At 38.7% G+C, this 16299-nt stretch overlaps 1 protein-coding gene across 4 annotated transcripts in view; it reads right to left on the reverse strand.

Moving 5' to 3' along the window:
- Positions 1 to 16299, reverse strand: part of PPP2R3A (protein phosphatase 2 regulatory subunit B''alpha) — a 180597-nt gene that overhangs the window by 17881 nt on the left and 146417 nt on the right. For all 4 annotated transcript variants that reach the window (XM_017501023.2, XM_017501022.2, XM_017501019.2 and 1 more), the window contains 3 exons: positions 5232 to 5407; positions 3953 to 4071; positions 607 to 713 (listed from right to left, as the gene is read on the reverse strand). In XM_017501023.2, coding sequence (XP_017356512.1) covers positions 607 to 713; positions 3953 to 4071; positions 5232 to 5407 — 402 coding nt within the window. The remainder of the gene's footprint in view (positions 1 to 606; positions 714 to 3952; positions 4072 to 5231; positions 5408 to 16299) is intronic.

The following is a 16299-nucleotide window of genomic DNA, read 5'->3' on the forward strand; positions in this document are numbered from 1 at the left end:
AAAGCATGTTACATTAATGAGAAAGATTAATTGAGGCCTTTAGAGAAGCTATGACTAAGAAAGAATTGGAGGAATTGCAAAAGGAGCTATTACAAGATGATGGAAAAAACCAGCAAATTATAAAGTTGCTGAAATGATCCAAACAGTCGAATTCTTGCATAAATTTCTTAACATGGTCCCTATATGGAATTATGCCTGACCAGTAGAAATAACATGTAGATGTTACTTCCTGCACAAAACCATGTGTAATAAAGATTTGTTTTAAACATTATCATCTTTATTATTTGAAGGCGTTTTAGTTATTCTAGCCTCCTCTTTATCTACAGACTTTATCAATATCACTAAAATAGCAGTTTGATTGCTCAGTGATTTTGGTTTCCAGTGAAAGATAAGACTTGTTAAAGGAAATGGACTTGAGAAGACTCTATCAGGAAATGAGTGAAGATTGCTGGAAAAAATATTCTTTTAACTGAAGTTGGTTAAATTATATTTTTATGCTATTCAAAAATGGAAAAAATACAAAAGAATTTTGTAAGGGGGTTTTAATACTCTGGACATGCGCATTCCTGTTAAAAAGTTCCACAAGACATAGGGAAACTCACTCACCCTTCCTGGAATTGTGCTTGGGCAGATTCCTCCGCAACAAGAGTCTCATACTCCTCAGCAGCAAACCGGTCCCAGTCAGAGGGCTCAGGACCATCACTCTCAACATCCTGATTGGAAAGAAGACAGCAACAAGAAACAAAAATAATCAAAAACAAAGAAGTGGAGATAGATAATCACAAATGTATACTGCTGAAAAAATCCTACCTCAAAAATATTTCATTTCAACAGGTTTAAAGAGGTGCTAAGGTAACATTCCTATGGTAGTTTTCTACACGTCAAAGGGCAAAATTATAACTGTTTAGCTGCTAGATTTTTTAGGTATAGATACCTTTTTTTTTTTTTTTCCCTGAGATGGAGTCTCACACTGTTGCCCAGGCTGGAGGGTACTGCAGCCTCCGCCTCCTGGGTTCAAGCAATTCTTTTGCCACAGCTTCCCAGGTAGTTGGGACTACAGGCGAGTGTCACCATGTCCAGCTAATTTTGTATTTTGTAGAGATGGGCTTTTGTCATGTTGGCCAGGCTGGTCTCAAACTCCTGACCTCAGGTGTCCACCCACCTCAGCCTCCCAAAGTGCTGGTTTATAAGTGTGAGCCACCGTGCTTGGCTGATTCAAACTTTTTTTTTTAAAAGAGACAGGGTCTTACTCTGTTGCCCAGTCTGGAGTGCAGAGGTGTAATAATAGCTTACTGCCGGCTGGTCCGATGGTAGTGGGTTATCAGAACTTACTAACATTAGTGTCACTAAAGTTGGTATACAACCCCCCACTGCTAAATTTGACTGGCTTTAAAAAAATTAAAAGAAAAAAAAAGAAAAAAAATAATAGCTTACTGCCAGCCTCAAAATCTGGGGTCAAGTGATTCTCCTGGCTCAGCCTACTGAGTAGCTGAGACTACAGGTATGCCACCATGCCCTGCTAATTTTTAAATTTTTTTGTAGACACACGGTCTCACTATGTTGTTCAGGCTGGTCTCGAACCCCTGGCCTCAAGTGATCCTCCTGTCTTAGCTTCCTAAGTAGGTGGGACTACAAGCACAAGGCACAGCATCTGGTAAGTCTAGATTCTTTAACCTTGAAATTAGAGATGTTTCTCTGGTCCCCTCTCCTCTGGCACTGTGCACAGCAGCCACCTGGAGTTACTTGTGGTTTGCACAGTCCTGCCTGAAATGTACCTTCCCCAAACTCCCATTCTCTGGCAAATTTTTGCTGTTTAAAAGCCAACTCAGATACCATGTTATCTGTGATATCTTCCTGGCAACAGCCCTTCTCTCCATATCACTTCCTTTTTTCTAATGTAGATGTTTTGGTTGCCACCTTTGCTCTTGTATCTCTGTCATCTTCATATATACAGTATCTCTTCAACACAGTGTCCAGAATTTATTAAGCACTTTCTGGCTAATAATGTTCTTTGTAGATCAGGACAAATATCAATAATTGTACCATTTATAAAGAAAAGTAAAATTTAAAGGTAAAAATTTTAGAGCAAAAATGGTATCACAAAGAAAATAAGAGGGAAAAGACTACACACTTTCATGAGTTTTCTTGAATTGTATGTTTCAGATAAACTGTCTTTCCAAGCTGAACATGAGTTAGTGCTGACGTAGGATCTAGAGTTAGTTGTGCCAAGAATAATGTTAAGTTCCTAAACAATGACCACTATTAATTACTATACTTAATTCATTTTAAGACCCCATCTCTGTCTTTTAACATTTATGAACTTGCAATGCATCACAGGCTTACAACTGGCAATATTTGGAGTTTTGTTTTTGCTTAGAGAAATATAAAGCAATGGAGCATGTTCAATTCAATGAAATAGACTTTAAACCAGCGATAATGCAACTTGGTATGTGGAGATCGGCTGCAGAATATTTGTTTTTAGAAGGTAATCTTCATATTATTACTATTTAGGTCAAACAGTTATGAAACATGTAGAAGAAAAAAGACTGCAAAAGCTTCTTATAGTTTATTGTTACTCAACTGAAATAGTCTATTCTTTATTTATTTATTTATTTTATTTTTTTTTTGAGACAGAGTTTCACTCTTGTTACCCAGGCTGGAGTGCAATGGCGCGATCTCGGCTCACCACAAACTCCGCCTCCTGGGTTCAGGCAATTCTCCTGCCTCAACCTCCTGAGTGGCTGGGATTACAGGCACGCGCCACTATGCCCAGCTAATGTTTTGTGTTTTTAGTAGTGACGGGGTTTCACCATGTTGACCAGGATGGTCTCAATCTCTTGACCTCGTGATCCACCTGCCTCCGCCTCCCAAAGTGCTGGGATTACAGGCTTGAGCCACCGCGCCTGGCAATAGTCTATTCTTAACATAATTTTTACTTCTTAGAGGAATGGTAAAAGCAAGGGGTGATATTCCATTTTTATTATTTATTTATTTTTTCTTGTATGTAACATAAGGGCGGTGGAGATCCATTTTTATTTTTAACATGGACTGTATATCCAGGGTTTTCTAAAGGTCCACATGTTTTTGTGTCTAGGGAACGGTATTCATCTTTATTCAGATGTAGAATGACATTCAAAACTGATACCCATGTATAGCAATCATTAACACTTAAAATAGTGTTATATTATTTTAAGTTTTTCTATCATGGAGACCTTCCAGGTTTTACTGCAATGGGGAAAGCTATTTACAATGGAATCCTGAAAATGAATGGTACAACTGAATCAAGGCCACTATAGTTTCTAATACAGATGTGCCTATTGTTTTTTTTTTTTTTTTTAAGATGGAGTCTCTCTCTGTCACCCAGGCTGGAGTGCAGTGGTACGATCTTGGCTCACTGCAACCTCCACAACCTGGGTTCAAGCGATTCTCCTGCCCTAGTCTCCTCAGTAGCAAGGAGTACAGGCACATGCCACCACGCCCAGCTAATTTTTTTTTGTATGTTTAGTAGAGACAGGGTTTTGCCATGTTGGCAAGCATGGTCTCGATCTCCTGACCTCGTGATCCACTTGCCTCAGCCTCCCCAAGTGCTGGGACTACAGGTGTAAGCCACTGCACCTGGCCCTGTTGATATATTTTTAAAAGTTAGTTAGAAGGACAAATTTTTTTCAAAACTACTTGTTTGTAACAAGTTTCCAGTGTGTGTATCAGCAGATAAGCCAAACAGTTCACTCAATGGAAAGTGCTTAGGCAGATGCAGGTTACCTAAACCTGATGATCAGCTGTGGAGAGACATGTGCCGTAAGTCCTTTGTTGCCTCTTTTTAGTCTTTAATGAAATGTTGTAAATATTTTCGCTTTACTGAAATTCCAGCATGTAGACACCATTTTAATATGTAGCACACACGGCCCCTGATACTGCAGCCCTCAAATAAAAGTTAAAATTATACTGATACCTTCTGGACCGCAAAGGGATCTCTCTGTTCATGGTCTAAATATTTCTCCAGATTAAAGAAAGTGTCATAGAAGATGTGAGCCATTCTGCATCTCTTCAGATCTCTTAGAGTTATTTTGCCTACATAAAAATAAACAAATCTGGTAAATTTCATCAAGAGCTATTTTGGCAAGAGAAAAACAACTTTCACTGATGTCTAAAAGTATAGATATATGTTTATTATAAAAGTCCTATTTTCAAAATAAAAAAAATTAATTGAGGTAAAATTTACTAACAAATTCACCATTTAAACAAATTTAAAGTGCACAATTTAGTGGCTTTTAGTACACTCACAATGTTGTACAATCATTACCACTTTCTAGTTCTATAACAATATCATCACCCCAAAAGGAAACTCTGTGCCCATTAAGCAGTTCCTTCCCATCTCTCCTCATGTGCTTTCTGTGTCTAAGGAAAAATCCTCTTTCATCCCCCAAACCCTGCTTTCATTTTGTTTTTAAAAAAGAGATGGGGTCTTGCTGTGTGGCCCAGGCTGGAGTGCAGTGGCTACTCACATGCACAATCATAATGCAATCCTCCCAGCTCAGCCTCTGTAGCTAGGACTAGAGGCACACACCACCGTGCCTGGTGTAAAATCCTATTTCTTTTCTTTTTTTTGAGATGGGATTTCATCATGTTGGGCAGGATGGTCTTGATCTCCTGACCTCGTGATCAGCCTGCCTCAGCCTCCCAGTGTTGATTACAGGCATGAGCTACCGTGCCCGACCTTAAATTCCTATTTCTTAAATAGTAGACTCGCCATAAATTGCTACACTAAGGCTGAGTGTGGTGGCTTATGCCTGTAACACCAGCACTTTGGGAGGCTGAGGCAGGCGGATCACCTGATGTCAGGAGTTCAAGACCAGCCTGGCTAACATGGTGAAATCCTGTCTCTAATAAAAATACATAAATTAGCTGGGCATGGTAACAGACTCCTGTAATCCCAGCTACTTGGGAAGCTGAGGCAGAAGAATCGCTTGAATCTAGGAGGTGGAGGTTGCAGTGAGCCGACATTGTACCACAGCACTCCAGCCTGGGTGACAAAGTGAGACTACATCTCAAAAAAAAAAAAAAATTGCTACGCTAATAGTTAAGGAGAAACTTTAAACACCTCTGTACTGGGAAGCCTGGTTGGAAGACTCTGAAAAGTTAAATAATTTAGGACAATCTAGGATTCTGTGACCCCCCCCCCCACCCCATACATAGGTGAACAGTGCAAATGTCCCATTGCTTGGTCTCACCATCAGTGGCTGGCTTCACTAGGTCAAGCATCTGGCATAGTAAATCATGGAATGGCAAGGGCTCTATTCCCATGGTTTCCATCCGTTCACACTGCTCCTCATAGAAGTACTCCAGCTCATACATGGAGAGTATGCCATCTCCATCCACATCCATGCAGCGGAACCAATACTCAATGCTAGGCGATAAGGACATTCATTATCGTGGGCCTGGTAAAGATCTTTTATTCATCCAGATTTACTATGTTTCTTTTAAAAGAAAAGCTACATATTATGTACACTTCAGGGTTACATATAGTTTTACCAAGTTTGTTAGAAAAAATGGTATACTGCTTCTCCCCTTTATTTTTTTATCCAGAACCAACCATGTTCAACACCTCATTATTTTGCTTTTTACCTTCCTATTTTCAGATAACATGCCTATACCACTCCTTTCTTGTATTTGTTTTAAGAACTGTTTAAGAACCGGGCATGGTGGCTCATGCCTGTAATCCCAGCACTTTGGGAGACTGAGTCGGGCAGATGACTTGAGGTTCAGGAGTTTGAGGTAAGCCTGGCCAACATGATGAAACCCTGTCTCTACTAAAAATACAAAAAATTAGCTGGGCATGGAGGTGCATGCCAGTAGTCCCAGCTGCTTGGGAGGCTGAGGTGGGAGAATTGTTTGAGCCTGGGAGGTGGAGGGTGCAGTGAGCCAACATTACACCACTGTACTCCAGCCTGGGCGAAAGAATGAGACTCCCTCCTCAAAAACAAAACAAAACAAAACAAAACAAAAAAACCAAAATAAAAAACCAAAAAACCAATGTATTGATTTCACACCATGAAAGATGAACTTTAGTTCATTTACAATTTCTCACCACTTTGCCTACCTGCCCTTCTTATCCTCTTAATAAAGTTAACTTGCTCAACATTTAGAATTTATAATTTTTCTTTTATCTTTTATTTGCTTAGTTTTCTGTGTACTTATTACTAATTCAACCCCTAACTCTCTGCTGGTTGTCTAAATCCACACTCAGTCCCATAAGGTGCTCTGTCAACTGCACGTTCTTGATGAGGTCTTCCTTGGTTCCTTCTGACCTACTCTAATCTGGGCTACTTGGACTCTAGGCCTGGCTCACAGTTTCATCTAGGGATTCCTTTCGCCTTTCTCTTGTTTCTTGTTTCTCACATTTTCCTCATTCTTTGTTTTGTGTCCTCATTGTTTTGTTACTCTGTGCATTCTCCAGTAGCCTATTAAATGAGGGAGCATGGCAGGTATATTTTCTGAGATCTAGGATCTTTGAAAATGCCTTTTTTCTATCCTCTAATATGGTTGGTATTTTGGCTGGTTATAGAATTAGAGGTTGGTGGTGCTTTGCCTGCAGATTTTTTTTTTTTTTTTTGAGACGGAGTTTCACTCATGTTACCCAGGCTGGAGTGCAATGGTGCGATCTCGGCTCACCGCAACCTCCGCCTCCTGGGTTCAGGCAATTCTCCTGCCTCAGCCTCCTGAGTAGCTGGGATTACAGGCACGCGCCACCATGCCCAGCTAATTTTTTGTAGTTTTAGTAGAGACGGGGTTTCACCGTGTTGACCAGGATGGTCTCGATCTCTTGACCTCGTGATCCACCCGCCTCGGCCTCCCAAAGTGCTGGGATTACAGGCGTGAGCCACCGTGCCTGGCCCTGCCTGCAGATTTTTTAATTTTCACTTTAGAAATGAGGTCTCACTCTGCTGCCCAGGCTAAAGTGTAGAGGCACAACATGACTCACTGCAGTCTTGAACTCCTGGACTCAAGCAATCTTCCCAAGTAGCTGGAACTACAGGTGCATGCCATGGCTAATTTTTTTTTTTTTTTTTTAAATCCAGATGGAGTCTCACTCTATCACTCTATTGCCCAGGCTGGAGTAAACTGGTGCAATCTCTGCACTGCAACCTCTGCCTCTCTGGTTTAAGTGAGTCTCCTGCCTCAGCTTCCCAAGTAGCTAGGATGACAGGTGCCCACTGCCACGCCCAGCTAATTTTTGTGTTTTTTAGTAGAGATGGGGTTCACCATATTGACCAGGTTGGTGTCGAATTTCTGACCTTAGGCAATCCACCCACCTTGGCCTCCCAAAGTGCTGGGATTACAGGTGTGAGCCACCACACCCAGCTTGGCTAATTTTTAATTTAAAAAAAAATTTTTTTTTTTTTTGTAGACACAGGGTCTCAATATATTGCCTAAGCTGATCTCAAACTCCTGGTCTCAAGGGATCCTCCTGTCTTGGCCTCCCAAAGTGCTGGGATTACAGGTGTGAGCCACCACACCCAGCTTGGCTAATTTTTAATTTAAAAAAAAATTTTTTTTTTTTTTGTAGACACAGGGTCTCAATATATTGCCTAAGCTGATCTCAAACTCCTGGTCTCAAGGGATCCTCCTGTCTTGGCCTCCCAAAGTGCTGGGATTATAGGTGTGAGCTACTGTGTCTGGCCTTTTCCTTCATACTTTTAAAAAGTATTGATCCATATTGTCTGTCAGTACTGATGAGAAGTCTAAAGCTTTATTGGTATCTGTTCCTTTGACTATAACATTTTGTTTTTTTCCTCTTAGAAGCCTGCAGAGGTTTCTCTGAGTTCTTGGTAGTTTGAAATATCATGATGGAGTTCCTTGGTTGAGATCTAACTCATCTATTTGGCTGGGCTTTTATGAGAACCTATTCAGTTTGGAAACTACTACCCTTCAGTCTTTGAAAATTTTCATATCTCTATCCTGCCCCTTTTTTTTCCTTTTTAAAAACTGTTATTCAGCCGGGCGCGGTGGCTCAAGCCTGTAATCCCAGCACTTTGGGAGGCCGAGGCGGGTGGATCATGAGGTCAAGAGATCGAGACCATCCTGGTCAACATGGTGAAACTCCGTCTCTACCAAAAATACAAAACATTAGCTGGGCATGGTGGTGCGTGCCTATAATCCCAGCTACTCAGGAGGCTGAGGCAGGAGAATTGCCTGAACCCAGGAGGCGGAGGTTGCGGTGAGCCGAGATCGCGCCATTGCACTCCAGCCTGGGTAACATGAGTGAAACTCCGTCTCAAAAAAAAAACAAACAAACAAAAAAAAAACTGTTATTCAGATCTACATAGCCCAGCATGGTATAGCTACTAGCCACATGTGGCCTTTTGAACATCTGAAATGTGGCTAATCAAATTTGATGTTTTCTCAGTACAAATACAAAACAGATATATAGCTAAATTAATTTTACCTATTTTTAAATTTTTCCATTGTGGCTAAATTTTAAACCTATGTGACTTGTACCATGGTTCAATTTCTAATTATATTAAATTTTTTTGACCTGGTTCTCCAATTTTCATATCTTGTCTTTATTTTCTATTGCTTCATCTTTTTTGGGGGAGGGGGTTTCTTCCTGGGAGGGTTACACAGATTTATCTTCTAAACATTGTTTTCTTATTTCCGCTATTGTAGTTTTGATTGCTCAGAGCTTTTTGGTTTCCTGAATTTTCCTTTCATAAAAAGTATCATTCTGTTCGTGTCCTGTGATTATAATTTCTTCTCATATCTCTCTGAGGATATTAATCACTGTTTCCTTTCTTATTAAAGTTTTATTTTCTCAGAAAGTCTCTGCTTCATCCAAGTTATCTCCCCGCCCCATTAGTGTGGCCTTTATCTTTTGTGTAAGAGGCTTTACTCAGGTATCTAGTGATCCTCTGTTCTCTGCTCATATTTGAGAGTAGGTGCTAAAAAGCTGATTGGAGGTTGTGATTAGTGGGTCTGTTGACTCTGGGCTTTACTGTAAAATGAATGGACTGGGTTTTTTTCCTTGGGAATGACCCAGTGACAAATCTTCAGGTCTTTATTCTTGGGCGGGTCCATTCCCAAGAAAGGCATCTTTTAGTTTCTTGCTTGGAGGTTGAGGGCAGGTAGGCAGCATTCTGTTAGCTGAGTGAGGAATGAAGACTGGGCATCTCAGCATTCAGTACGCATACACTCATTTCATCTGTGTTCAAGATCGCATCCACATCTCAACTGTGCCCAGTGCTCCCTAGTCCGGAGGCCCTCTGTTTTATACTCTTCAGGGAATAAAGCACCAGTTGTATGCTAGGGTGGAGGACATGACCTGAAGATCAACTGTTCATTTAAACAATCTATCAGGTCTCCTGTTTTTGGCTTTACATTTACCCCACCAATCACTTCCAAGGTTCCTGGTATCCCCAAATCCGGAATGTTTGGAGGTTTTGCTGGGTATATCGGGTTGCTTCTTGGTTTTTCCCTCTGCTGGCTTAGGATTCAGGTGGTCTGCTATGCTTATTTGCTTTTCAGTTTCCAACACTTTGTTATTATCTCTTCTCCTATATCCTTTATGTAGGCAACAACGTTCATTGGTAATATGGAACAATATTTTTCTAAAGAACCACAAATTCACGGCAAAGTAAAACTTTTCAAGAGAAGGTTCTATGAGACTGTTATTCAAATTTCCACTTGTAGGCCTGAAACCATATTAAGAACCATACCTTTAATAGTTTTTTAAAAATCTCCTTTGGGGAGAGAAATGTGAAAATAACTAAGTTGTAACTATTGGCTGTTTTCAAGTAAGTCACATTAAGTTCTGCGTGTACTTTTTCTGAGAGAGACATAGTTTACGTTATTGCAAAAAATTGAACATGTAATACTTGGAAAGTTTATTTTTTGTTTTTGAGAGAGGCTCCCATTCTGTTGCCCAAGCTGGAGTGCAGTAGTGGAGTCATAGCTCACTGCAGCGTCAACCTCTTGGGCTCAAGTGAGCCTCCTGCCTCAGCCTCCAGAGTAGCTGCGACCACATGCATGTACCGCCACACCTGGCTAATTAAAAAAATTTTTTTTGTAGAGATTGGATCTTCCTATGTTGCCCAGACTGGGCAAGGTCTTTTTGAGAAATATATTTTAAAAATTGTACCAACTTGATGTTTAATGTTTTTATATCAAAGAACAAAGGGGACATTCACTGGGTTTATTGAATATGAGGTAACAGGTTGGCTATGGTGAGGTTCAGTCACATCATATCTACTCTTAGAATATAAAAGGGGCAGAATGCTGCCCCACTGTGAAGCTAACCCTGATTGCGCGAAAAACCTTGAAGAGTTGCAGAGGGCTGCAATACATGTAATAATAACTGGTTGTTAACACTGTTGTGTCTTTTTCTTTTTTTTTTTTTTTTTTAATAATGGTTTTAGTACAAAAGGGGCAGGGGACTGTCCTCTGACTGGTCTCTAAGATCTCTTGGTGTCTTGAAAGTCCTCATTACTTAAGAGAACCAAAATCAAGCAAAAGGGAAGAAGGTTAATCTTGATTTTGATAAGGATTTAACAGGACTGAAGTGAAACACAACTTATTTTACTGTGACAAAGAAATGGAAATACTTTAGTTACTTGCATTTGCAATTAAGAACTAAGACAAAGAATCTTATCTTTACAATAAATAAAGTTGAAGCATACATTTCAGTTCTTTGTAATAGCCCATTAGAGAGAAAGAAAACTAGACTGCTAGAATGCAAACAGATAAGACATACTGCCTGAGTATTTGCCAAAGGCACATGATAACTGCTTTTAAATATCTGAAAGATGTGGTAGATTAATCAGATATAATTCTGTGAACTTTGGAGAGCATAAGGTTGAATGAATGAAAGAGAAAAATGAAACAGGCTGCCTCAGTGGATAGTTACCTGTCCCTGAAAGTTTAGCAGCAGGGGCTGGATAGATGGTTAATACATGTAGGACATGTTGAGAGGAAATTTTCTTATCAAAAGTACTGGATACTCTACACATCTACTTTTTCTATGTGGATTTGAAAAAAAAATCATAAAATAAGAAAAAAAAGGTACTGGATACTCTCTAACATTTCTTTCAATGCAGATTTTCTGTTTTTTTTTCTTATCAAAGGTAGTGATCTTCTCAGAGCCTACAAGTATGGACTATTTATTGTAGGAAAGTTGGAAAACAGAAAACACAAAAGGAATAACTGACCAGAGAGCACTAGTATTAAATTTCTGCCATATTTACCAATATCTGGTGTTTCAAAGCATATTAATGACAAATTATATTTCTAAAATTATAGACATAAAGAAGATTACCTTTTTTTTTTTTTTTTTTTTTGAGACATAGTCTTGCTCTGTTGCCCAGGCTAGAGTGCAGTGGCACAATCTCAGCTCACTGAAACCTTCTACTCCTTACCCTGCACTTCAAGTGATTCTTGTGCCTCAACTTCCCAAGTAGCTGGGACTACAGGCGTGAGCCAAGATTACTTCTTGTCCTTTCCTTGGACTGAATGAAATTAAGTGCTGAGCCAGTGATTTCTTACCCCTAATATAAACTCCTGTATGCTACTCAAGAAGAAAGTTGTTGGAAATTCCATTATTGCTTAGGCAGTAACTGAATATATATTCTGTTGCATATTCAGTATACATATTTCATTATCTACTACTGTGAAAGGCACTGGCCTAGTGCCCTTAGGTATAACAAAGGTGAATGAAATAGCTGCTGGAGGTGACACCTAGCCAGATGACTAAGGTAAAAGCAGAATATGATAAAAACCAGGACAGAGAGATTAAAGGACATACCAAAAGAGGGTTTGCAAGAGTCTGTCCACAGAAAAGAAACTACCCAGATACTTTCCACATCTACCTCTGTTACTAGGCATAGGAAAGATTCTAGATCCTAATTTCGTGCAGCATTCACAGAGGATTAATCACACCTTAGTGAATGTATTACTTTTTTTTTTTTTAAACAAAATTCAGTTTTTTCTACCCATGTAATTTATAAGCCAGAAACCCAATTTCTGCAAAGTGGTGCCTATTCCATTTTCTTAAATAAGAGTTTGATTTTGATTCTATAGACAGTCTCTGACTTAGTTTGACTTAGAATTTTTGGACTTTACAATGGTGTGAAAGCCATATGCATTCACTAGAAACTGCACTTTAAGTACCAATACAATCATTCTGTTTTCACTTTCAGTATAGTACTCAATAAATTATATGAGATATTCAACACTTTATTATAAGAGTAGGCTTTGTGCTACATGATTTTGTCCAACTGTAGGCTAAGATGTGTTCTGAGCACAGTTAAGGCAGGCTATGCTAAGCTATAATGTTCAATAGGTTAGGTATATTAAATAATTTTTTATTTATATTTTCAAGTGATGCTAGTTTTATCAGGACATAACCCTACTGTAAGTGGAGGAGCACTGTATAGATATTTTTGTCAAAATTCACTATTTTCTGCTCACAATCTGCTTTAGTAAAGCAATGTAAACCACTAAGAGTAACACACAGGGTACCTAGTAAGTGCTACTAGAAACCAAGGAAACATATCAATAAGGCAAAATCAGTAGTTACTTTCTTCTATAATTGGACTAATTTTGATTCTCTTAAGCAATAGCAATTTCACACCACCAAAATAACTCTCTTTTAGGGAGTCTACAGCCCTAGTTGGAAAGAAGATAGACATGCAAACGAATGTTGTCTGGCATGACAGGCCATATATATTATAGTGATAAAGAGTCCAGGTTTGGGAGAGATACAAACCTGAGTTTGAATCCAAGCTAGGCCATGACACTTACTAGCTGCACAGTCTCTTAGAACTTCTGTTTCCTCAAATGAAAAATGGGACTACTGCTATCTCAACTCATAGTGATATGAGGATTAAATAAGCCATTACATATAAAATACTAGTCACTGGCAAATAATGGAATCTCAATAATATCTGAAAGATGTGGTGGATTAAGCCGACATAATTCTGTGAATATTGGAGAGCATAAGGATCAATGAATGAAAGAGAAAAGGCTAGGAGAAAGGCAACATGCAAGGTAGAAAAGGAGCACCAAAGAAGGAGGTCTAAGAAAGCTTTTGACTCAAAAAACCTGTTGGTAATATTTTATGAGAATCCAGTTATGGATCTCATGATGTGAAAAGCTGATCTGAGGAGCTCCACTTCTGCTAATGATTACCTAAGTGGGATCAAGCCTTCTACTGAGGAAATTGAGGGGACCCCACATGGAAAAAAAAAAAACAAACGAAACAGTTCAAAGGTGCTGGAGAATTAACAGCGCAGTGAAGCATTATGGTATCCAGATATAGAAGAAAAAAATCCAGAGAGAGGCACCTAGCATTTGGGACCATTTTTCCCTTGGGACATCTGCAGATTCTGGAAGAGGGACCTGAAAGTCTGAGGAACTAAGGCTTGACTTATTAGTATTTTGTTAATGATTTTGGGTTTATATTCAAGAGGGATGTCAGTCTGTAGTTTTATTTTCTTGTAGGTGTTTATCTGGTTTTGTTACCAAGGTAATGCTGGCTTTACAAAATGAGTTGGGAATTATTCTTCCCCTTCCTGTTTTCTGAAAAAGGTGGTGCAGAATTTGGTATTATTTCTTCTTCAAATGACTATAAGAATACAGTGAAATTATCTGGGCTGGGAGATTTCTTTTTCAGGAGGTTTTAAACTATAAATTTAATTTTCTTTAATAGATATCTGACTATTCAGGTTATGTATTTCTTCTTAGGACAGTTTTATTAATTTGTGACTTTAAAGGAAATTGGTCGATTTCATTGAGGTCACCATATTTTTGTGTATATACGTTATTTGTAGCATTCCTTTATCACTTTGTGAATATCTAATTCCCCTTGAGTCATCCTTTTTAATCCAAGGATTATTTAGAAGTGTGCTGTTTAATACTCAAGCGTGTGGAGATTTTCCAGTTGTCTTTCTCTTAATTTCCACATTAATTTCATTTTGTTTACAGAACATACTTTGTAGTATTTTAAGTCTTTCTTTAAAATAGGCTTACTGAAATATATTTCACATATAATTGTTCCTTTTAAAATGTACTATTCTCCTGAATCAAGGACGGGGGTGGAAAATGTACTATTCAATGTTTTTTAACATTCACAGAGTTGTATAATCATCACTACAATTAATATAGGGACAGTTTCATCACCTACAAAAAGAGACTGCATACCCATTAACACTCATTCCTTATTCCACCACAGGCTCTCCATGACCTAGGCAACCATTAACCTATTTCCTGTTTCTATACATTTGCCTATTCTGGACAACTTATATAAATGAATTCATATAACATGTGGTGTTTTGTGACTTGCATCTTTTACTTCACATAAGGTTTTCAAGATCCAATCATGTGTAGTATGTATCAGTACTTCATTTCTGTTTACTGCTGTATAATACTCGGCTATATGAACATATCACATTTGTTTTTCTGGGGCTGTTCCCAACTTCTGGCTATATGAAAATGAGTGTATAAGTTTTTGTGTAGATATATTTTCATATATTTTGGGTGTATACCTAGAAGTGGAATTGCTAGGTTATATGGTAACTCTATGTTTAACCGTTTGAGGAAATGTCAGACTTTTCTTAATGGCTGCACCATTTTACGTTCCTACTTGTAATGTACGAGGGCTCCAATTTCTCCACATTCTTGGCAGCACCTGTTATTATCTGACTCTTTGATAACTATCCTAGTGTGAAGTGGTATCTCACTGTGGTTTTGATTTGCATTTCTCTGATGACTAATGATGCCAAGCATCTTTTCAGGTGCTTATTGACTATGTATACATCTTCTTTGGAAAAACATCTATTCAGATCCTTCGTCCACGTTTTACATTGGGCTGTCTGTTATTGAGTTGTAAGTATTGTTTACACATTCTAGATACAAGTTCCTTATCAGATACATCATCTGCAAATATCTTTTGCCATGCTGTGGGTTGTCTTTTTACTTTCTTGATCATATCTTTAAAAGCACAGAAGTTTTAATTTTTTTTTTTTTTGAGATGGGGTCTCACTCTGCCACCCAGGCTGGAATACAGTGATGTGATCTCAACTCAGTGCAACCTCTGCCTCCCAGGCTCAAGTGATCCTCCCACCTCATCCTCCCAAGTAGCTGGGACCACAGGCACATGCCACCGTGCCTGGACAAATTTTGTATTTCTGGTAGAGATGGGGTTTCACCATGTTGCCTAGGCTGGTACTGAATTCCTGAGCTTGGGCAATCCACCTGCTTTGGCCTCCCAAAATGCTGGGATTACTGGCATGAGTCACCACACCCAGCCAAAAGTTTATAATTTTGATGAAGTCCAATTCATCGACTTTTTCTTTTGATACTTAGGCTTTTGGCATCACATCTAAGAAAATGCTAACCAAGGTCATGAAAATTTACTCCTCTATTATTTTCTTCTAAAATTTTTATAGTATTAGCGCTTACATTTTGGTCTGTGATCCATTTAACTTAATTTTTGTAGTATGTGAACTAGGGGTGCAAATTAAGGTGGGTGCAAAAGTTATTGTGTTTTTTTGTCATTGAAAGATTGTAAAAACTGCAATTACTTTTGTACCACCCTAATATTATTTTGTTATGATATCCAGTTGTCCCAGCACTATTTATTAAAAACACTGTTTTCCCCGCATTGGATTGTCTTGGCATCCAGCATCCTTGTTGAAAATAAATTAGCCATAAATGTGAGGATATATTTCTGAATTCTCAATTCAGTTTCACTTATTTTTATGTCCATCATTATACAAGTACCACACAGTCTTGTTTACTTTCGCTTTGTAGTGAAATATTTCGGAATAGCTAAGTGTGAGTCCTACAATTTTTCTGTCCTTTTTCAGGATTGTTTTGGTTACTCTGGTTTCTTTGTATTTCCATAGGAATTCAAGATTCAGCTTTTCCATTTCTGGGGGAAAAAAACCCAAAAAACAAAAAAAAACTTTTGACTCTAACTAACTAGTATTTTGTTAGGAATCTGAAGATTAGTTTGGGAATTACTGCCATCTTAACAATGATCCATGAACATTGGATGTCTTCTGATCCATGAACATGAGATGTCTTCATTTCATGTAGATCTTTAATTTTTTTTTTTTTTTTTTGCGATGGAGTTTTCCTCTTGTCACCCAAGCTGGAGTGCAATGGTGCAATCTCAGCTCACTGCAACCTATACTTTCTGGGTTCAAGCAATTCTCCTGCCTCAGACTCCCATGTAGTTGGGATTATAGGCATGTACCACCATGCCCAGATAATATTTTACATTTTTAGTAGAGACAGGGTTTCACC

This window comes from Cebus imitator, unplaced genomic scaffold, assembly GCF_001604975.1.
Source record: "Cebus imitator isolate Cc_AM_T3 unplaced genomic scaffold, Cebus_imitator-1.0 Scaffold277, whole genome shotgun sequence".
Lineage (NCBI taxonomy): Eukaryota > Metazoa > Chordata > Mammalia > Primates > Cebidae > Cebus > Cebus imitator.